Below are 8438 nucleotides of genomic sequence, written 5' to 3' on the forward strand. Positions count from 1 at the left end.
AGTAAAGTAAAGTAATAGTTAGAGACGCATCTACAGTATTCTCTAACTTCCTGTACTTTCTCTCCACTTTAACTACTCTATCCGTCTCACTCAAGATGGCCACATTCTTGAGTGGCGTGGAATTTTAGGAAATGTTGTTAGGTGGAATAAAGTAGTGATGAAAAAGGTAGTTGAATATTTTAATAAGTAGAGAGGATGCTATTTCCAAAATCGGAAAGTGACTATCTTGATTGGGACAAAAAAAAAAGTGATCATCTTGAATGAGACGGAGGGAGTATTTATTATCATCTTCGCAAGACAACCGTAAAAAAAGAAACGTTTCACTTACAGTCGGATAGAGGGAGTATACTTTAGCAGTTTTGAGCGGTGGCTAGAGTTTAAACCCTTGTGTGAGGTCCCTTCTTTTTTGTTTCATTGTTTTACATCATTTTGTGCTTCATTTTCTCAATCGTACAGTTTTACATCGGTGTAATCTCATTTTTCACATTCATAAACGTCTTCTTTTGAAGGGTTTTCTTTTTTCTTTATCGTTTTGTTCTACATTGTGCTTTTCATTCTAATCTTACATTCATGGGATGAGTCAGGTATTTTTCTTTTTTTCTTTACCTCTTTGTTCTACATTTTACTTTTTATTCTACATTTTACATTCATGAGATAACTCAAGTATTTTTCTTCTTTTTTTTTTATTTTGTTTTAACATTTTATATTCACAAGTCAAACCTTTATCCCATAATAATTTATGAAGGTAAGATTCTTTCTCGCCCGTTATTATATTTTTAAAAAAAATTAATTATTTTGAAATTTATTATCAATAAATTTAATTTTAAAATTTTCTTATTACTGGAACAAATATATTGTTTTTTGATCCATTCTTGTTATCTAAATTGAATTTAAGTATGGAGTTCATTGATTAAATTTGCGGAGAAAATTATGGAAAGGATTAAACATGTTATTAATAGAAGTTATGATGTTATTGTCGCTTTCTTGACACTGCCAATTTTTTCGACGACGATATTGCGTCTCTAGAGTTTATAACAGATTCTCTAATTTGTTCTCTCTCATTACCCATCTATCTCTCACACCCTCCACGGTCAATGCCGCAACTGCTTATGGCAACATCGTTTAAATCCTAGCTCCACCACTTACTTATAGGGAGATAAGCTTGGAGGATAAAATTGATATCAATTGAAAAGATTTGATAAGTTTTAATGAATATGATAAAAACCATAATATGTAAATGTTGAATTAGATCAATAATTACAAAATGGTACAATAATGAAATAACCCAAAAGAGAAATAAACATCTAATCTAGTATCCATGCGTGTGAACAATAGTGAGATTTGAATCCACAATAATGTGAATCTCTAAGTATATTAAATCGTGAAGTTTGGTGAAAAACTGGTCTGTTTCATAACCTTTGAAATTGGAATATTAAATCACGATGTTTCAATTTTTCTCAATTATCTCATCCATGCACAAATCGTCGTCTATTGTCGATGTTAAAAATGACAATATTCCAATAAAATAAGAACATAAATAAGAAAATAAAGGTATGTATAAGAAAAAAATATTTATTTTAATAAAACACGTCGTTTCGAACATCATTAAAAAATGACATTTTTCAACCTAAGGGGTGTGGTCGAGTGGCATGGGATTCGTTCATCCTTAACCATATGGTAAGGGAATCAATCCTGCCCTTTGGGTATGGAGCAGCCTTAAGTATAATTATATGGGAAAGGAGAAGTTTAAACTTTAAACAGTAGGAGCAGCTTGAGGAACCGGATTTGCATATAACTTACGGAGAAATTCCCAGTATTTTACCAGCATATGATCAACTGGTTTGACGCGTTCCCACTTTCCATTACAAAATATTGCATAAGCATCAGCTGCATACCTGATAGCAACCACATGTTACGAACCACTCTCAACAAAGTCTATCGAATAAAGATGTTTGAAAGAGAAGAGCAACTTACTTGCCAACACCAATCAACTGGGTTACATGGGTCCAACTTTCAGTCACATATTGTGCAGATAATCGCTGAATCATGACTGCTCTCTTCTTTTGCAAACCTAAGCTGTGTATTAGATCAGCCACATAGTCCACGTTAGCCGTCATTGCAGTCTTGGCATCTGGACAAATTTGAAATAAGTCTGGCAATACCCTTCTAGCCTAAATGTTCAGAAGATGGTAATGGTTGTGCAGACTGGTTAAAAAATAATTATACATTCCAACAAACAGATGACTAACCTGTACTCCGGTAGTTAGGTTAAGAAGCATACAAATAACTAATACCCTCCAAGGATCAAAAACATGATCTTCTTGCATGAGATGAAAGGGCGAACGAGGAGGAGTCCAAGTGTTTTCTGGAGTTTTTCTTTCATAAGCTTCATCCCGTTTCTGTGCAGCAGTGAGGGCTTTTCTTTGAAGTCTTTTTCTAGCCTTTTGGGCTGCGAGTGCCAAGTGAAATGGGCAAGGAGATACAAGAAATTTCTTTGCAAAATAAGGTGAAACAACTCTAGCTCCTATCCTCCGAGGAACACTCTTTGATTGTTTTTCGAAATAAGGTGAAACAATTCTAGCTCCTTTCCTCAGAGGAACACTCTGTGATTGCTTTGCAAAATAAGGTTTGCTCCTTGAACATGCTGTATCTCACTTAAAGAAGACTTGGCAGGAGAGTTGTGCAGTTTGGCATTTGTATACGTAAACTCTATCAAAGGAACACTTAACTGCACCGCCAGAATCTTCCAATTGATCACCTAAAACTTGTTCTTTATCCTTAAAATAAGACAATTTCATGTTTGTCCTTTTCCAAATGCTTGGGCACTTCCTTACTAAAGCTTTCTATCCTCTTATTCACTTTCGATACATGTCTGCTCTCGGACGATTGAGACGGAAGGGCTAGGATGTACAAGATATGTTCTTCACTAATACCCTCTATCCTATCTTTCCTTTTTTTACTAAGAGTATTGTTTATCTCTTCTTCTTTCGATTTGTTTCTCTTCCTACTTTCAATTTTACTAGCGGAAACACAATAAGAGGTTCGACAATGAATGTGTACCTCGCCGTTTAAATTGATTCGCCCAAATATAATCTAACTGTTTTCCTTCATTCCCAAACTTCACTCTCCCAACAGGAAATAAATATTATACAGAAATCATAAGACAATAATAGCCATTTTATTCTAAATGAACATGACCTAGTTGAAAATACCCCTAATTTGATTACCCATTACAAATTAAACCAAAACAATTTATACTAAATCAAAATAATAATACCATGAATCAATTTGAAAATGTTCTACCCATTACAAAATACTCAAATACAGAATGAAGAAGACGTTATCTTACATCAAGAAAAGAGCAATCGAAGATACAACGAAGGAGATGTGGTTTTTACAGGCGACGAAGAAGCAACATTTGCAGACGGATAGTGAGTAAGCAGTCTCCCTTGTTCGGTGGAAAAAAGTAACACACACGGGAAATATGATTAAAGGGCTTCCTTTTATGCAGATTCTCGTATATTGCAATTCACTTTTTTCTCTTTACTTTAATAATTTATTATTCCTAATATACTCCCTTCGTCCCGCACTAATCGCACGTTTCCTTTTTGGCACGGAGATTAAGGAATGAGTGTATAGCAAAGTCAAATATTACGGCTGTAGGTGATAATTTTTACTAAAAATGGAAAGAGTGCAAATAACTTGGGACGCCCAGAAAGGAAATAAGTGCAAGTAACATGGGACGGAGGGAGTATTAAATAGACCTTCAATAAAGTAAAAGAGAATAAAAACAGAGTATGAGTTATTTTTGGCCAAAAATAAAAATGACTCAATTATATTAAAACTTTCTAAAAATAGAAAAATGACTCAATTAATATAAAATTATGGGAGTATAATTTTCCCAAAAATACATGCAAAAAATAAAGGGGTCATCTTAACAAGGATGGAGGGAGTGGTATATTATTGCACAAATACCCTCATATCCTTCTGTTCTAAAAAAAATAGACTAATTTTACTATTTTTTATCAGACATCACTAATAATGTAGACTCACCAACACTATTTCCACTATATGTTCATTTTCCCTTACTTTTTTTCATCTCACCCTTATTTTACCAATTATATATTAAAATTCGTGTCATTTATGCCACCACTGTTGGGTTCACCAAACTATAATTCCAAATAAGACAAGGTATATTGGTGTGAAGTTTGAACAAGGAATTCAAAAACTAGAACAAGTATGAAAACAGTTGGTTATATTTCTCCAAATTCATCCCAAAAATCCACCGCAACTTATTTTACCATTTTTCATATTTTATTTTTAAATTTTCGATTTAAAAAATAAATAATAATAATTAAAATACAATAGTATACGAGAACAAAGGAGGTATTAAAATAGAATAGTATATTAAAATTAAAAAGAAAAAAAATTATAGTACTATATTGATATTTTATAAAAATATTTAATTATCAATATATTATTAAATTAACAATTTAAATAGTACTCCCTTCGTCCCGGACTACTCGCACGTTTGCTTTTCGGCACGGAGAATAAGGAATGAGTGATAGACAAAGTCAACAATTACGGCTGTAGGTGATAATTTTTATTAAAAATGGAAAGAGTGCAAATAACTTGGGACGCCCAAAAAGGAAATAAGTGCGAGTAGTTCGGGACGGATGGAGTATTAATTAGTCAGTAGAAGATAAAAAAAAATAGCCCTAAATTTTCCCCACCGACCCACGAGGAAAAAATTCCTAGTCTAGACATGCCAAATGGCATAATTAGTTAGTATGTTCAACAAATAATTATTTAAAAAATAGAACTCTAAAAAAGTCATATTCCAACTATACACAAATATGCATGCATGCATAGAATTGATTTAAATCTGAATTCAATCATTACTTTAAATTATGGAAATTTCTCTAAAATATTTTGGACCTTCCTTACATACATACTCTCAATTGCATATTGTATTTAATATATGCGTCCAAATTCCAATTATAAATTTTACATGCTATCAAAAAAGTAAAAAAAATATACAAAAATTTAAATTAATAGCCAAAGTGTATTATTTATGTAGAATATACATTTGATTATGATCAATTGCAAACTAATTAACAATCACAAATTAAGATCAAATCTTAGCCATTAAATTAGGAGATCTAGTGGTTGAAATAGTGTCACGTGGATTATATTTTATATTAAAAAAATTATTAAATAAACTTAAAGGGTATTAATGTCAATTTTTAAATATGATTAGTTAAAATTAACCACTTTCTCTCTCCTCAAAATCATCTTAAAATTTTAAATATACGTAACTTTCTCGATTTAAATTAGTTTTTATAAAAAATATATCAAATTTGCATATGTTTCGACGATGATTGAATGATGAAATTTCAAAATTTTAGTTCCAGTTTTCGTATATGTTGATAAGAAGATTTATATCAATAAATGCATAACAATCTCAATATAATGCATATGCAATATCAATAAAAGTATAAAACTATATTAATATTTTTTGGTACTTGTGTTGAGATTCTCATGTCACTGGATCGATATTTTTAATACACTATGTTGATATAAAAAACCGTGAAAATTATAATGTTATACTCCCTCTATTATTATGTTATACTCCCTATGTTCCATGTTAATAGAGTCATTTTTCTATTTTAGGAAGTTCCAAGTTAATTGAGTCGTTTCTACTTTTGACAAAAAGTAATTCTCCCTTTTACTTTATTCTCTCTTTCTCTCTCTTACTTTATTCTCTCTTACTTTTTTCACCATCAATTTAACACACTATTCTTAAACTCCGTGCCGAAAAGAAATGTCTCTATTAAAAAGGAACGGAGGGAGTAACAAATTGACTATTTTACCCTTTTGTTGATATTTTATCCACTATTTATTGAAATACGTGAGCTTTAATCTCATTCATTTATTTAAGATCTAATGGTATTGGATTGGTCTTAGTTAGTTGTGGATTGAATACTATATGCATTTTAACATGACCCACCCTACATTTATAATTTTATACTCCCTCCGTCCACGAAAAAAATAGACCACATTGTGAATGGCACGGATTTTAATGTGGAATTAGTAAAGTAAGAGAGAAGGGAAAAAAGAAAGAGAGAAGTAGTGTTAGTGGAATGTGGGTCCATATTATTAGTAGTGTTTAATTGTGTTAGGTAGCAAATGCGGGGTCCTTTTTCAAACTTGGTCTATTTTTCGTGGACAACCAAAAATGACAAATATGGTCTATTTTTCGTAGACAACCAAAAATGACAAATATGGTCTATTTTTCGTGGACGGAGGGAGTATTTAATATCATGTATATACGTATAAGATCTCTTTCTAAGAATTGTTTCATGTCAATACACAAAATTCATCCTTGTGTTGTAATTTTATTGGCAAGGCAGTTTAGGAGTTGTTGGTTAATGTTTAATTGGAGAGAGAAAAGGTAAGTGTAAGTATTAAATTGAGAGAGAAAGAGAGTAGAATATTTACTTGGAATATTTACTTGAATAGAGAAAAAAGTGGTTTAGTGTATTAATTGGAGAGAGAAAGTTATCAAAAAAAAGGGAATGTGTCATGTTGGTTGGGACAAACTAAAAAGGAAATTGTGTCATCTTAAATGAGATGGAAGGAGTATATAAATATAAAAAAAATACTTCGTATATACAAATAATGAAGTGTGGCCAACTTAAAAATTTGTTAACACATTAGTAGGAGTATTAATTATTTTCAAATTTAAGACTCCCTCGTCTCTGAAAAATTGACTAATTTTTAAATGTAAGAGAGAGTATTTTTGATAAATTGACTAAAAATTGACTAAATTGACTAAAAAGGAAATTGACTAAAAATTGACTAAATTGACTAAATTTTTTTAAATTTAAGACTCCCTCGTCTCTGAAAAATTGACTAAAAAGAAAATTGTGTCATCTTAAAAATTGACTAATTTTTAAGACTCCATATTTAGACTTTGTCAAATTTTGGTGGACGACCAAAAATGGTAAAACTAGTCTATTTTATTGGGGACAGAGAGAGTATTTTTTTATAGCATGTAAAATTCAAGAAATTTAAAAATTTAAAAATAAAATAGCCAAGGCACATATAATGTACGCACAGTATTACTCCCAGAGCCACAGATTGCACTGGTATTTTGGCCCACATGTTGACTATCCTCTGATTGTTCGATGTGAGGGGATCATCGCAAACACTCACCCACGCCTTGGACAGCGCGACGTTCTCCGCATCCGTCCACTTCCTCCGTACCGAGCAGTCGTCCTCACCCGGCTGCGACGACTCGCCGATCCTCTTGCCCTTCCCCTTGCCCTTCTTCTTTGGGGGGCCCCGACCCGCCCTACTCCCCCCGTTTGAACAGGAGTTTCCGGAACACCGAGAAGATCAAACCCCAACTCCTCTAAGGAGAAAGTCTCATATTGCGTGAACTGCGCCTCCGTTGGGGTCGATGTGTGCAAAGAAGCAGTCGAAAAATCAAAACTAGGGTGATAAACGTTCCCCCCCCTGGCGTCCCCTGCATCGTCGGTACCCCCCGGCATCATCTGCATCCCGGGTGCCCACCCCGGCATCATCTGCATACCGGGTGCCCACCCCGGCATCGCCTGTAACCACCCCCCCCCCCCCGGCATACTCCCCCCGGCTGCCATCCCGGACATCATCTGCTGCCACGGGTACATGTTGTAGTACCCGGGCATCAGACCCCATCCACCTCCCATGGGTACCAGAGGAGTTTGAGACCCGCTCGTCATTGGAGTACCTTCGTTGTTGTTCTCCATTTCACGTTGTTGATCTTGTACAGAAATTAAGATAGAGAGAGTACTCGTTAAAACAAGTGGTGCGAATGAAAATGATGTGCAAAGCGCGTATATATAGTGTTTCGAAAATTAAAAAAAAAAAGAGAAAATTTCGTTGGCCGATCGCTCGCCGGTCCGGAGCCTGCGGGACCGGCGAGCGCATCGGCCAACGCTCGCGGATCGGCATGCGCTCGCCGATTTTTTCACCGAAATGGCGCTCGCCGGTTACAATGGTTCGGCGAGCGCCGGAGATCGGCTAGCCGGTCCGCTCGCCGCCATTGTGGATGCTCTTATGTTCTAATTAAAGTAACTCATGTTCGCTCTTGTGATATTTTTCTTATATTTCTTTTTTCGTTCGTCTCATAGAAATAGTTCATATATCCTTATGATAATCTCTTTCTCCTTCTTTTTCACTATATTATTTATGGGTCCCATCATCTGCTACACAATTTCAAGTTTCAAGTACTTTTTCTCTTTCTCTCTTACTTTTCTAATCACGCACTAAAACTCGTGCAAACTCTAAATCGCCTATTTCTATAGGACAGAGGGTGTATTGCATAAAATTATGTGCAGAAGAATACGGAAAAGGCTCCAATAATATAAAATAAGAATTAATAATAAGAAGAA

General features: G+C 34.1%; 1 protein-coding gene across 2 annotated transcripts; it reads right to left on the reverse strand.

Annotated features, from left to right (window-relative positions):
• Positions 1-1558: 1558 nt before the first annotated feature.
• On the reverse strand, positions 1559-3481 carry LOC121768894 (methyl-CpG-binding domain protein 4-like protein). Of its 2 annotated transcripts, none has more exons than XR_006043435.1 (3): positions 2250-3481; positions 1975-2131; positions 1559-1895 (listed from the first exon to the last, which is right to left on the reverse strand). XR_006043435.1 is itself a non-coding variant. In XM_042165501.1 (3 exons), the coding sequence occupies exons 1-3, from the start codon at positions 2325-2327 to the stop codon at positions 1754-1756; spliced, it is 417 nt and encodes a 138-aa protein (XP_042021435.1). In that variant the 5' UTR covers positions 2328-3481; the 3' UTR covers positions 1559-1753. The 2 variants fall into 2 exon arrangements, 1 of the variants encoding a protein (XP_042021435.1); XM_042165501.1 differs by having other exon boundaries at positions 1975-2171.
• Positions 3482-8438: the final 4957 nt, after the last annotated feature.

This window comes from Salvia splendens, chromosome 15, assembly GCF_004379255.2.
Source record: "Salvia splendens isolate huo1 chromosome 15, SspV2, whole genome shotgun sequence".
NCBI classification, from domain to species: domain Eukaryota; kingdom Viridiplantae; phylum Streptophyta; class Magnoliopsida; order Lamiales; family Lamiaceae; genus Salvia; species Salvia splendens.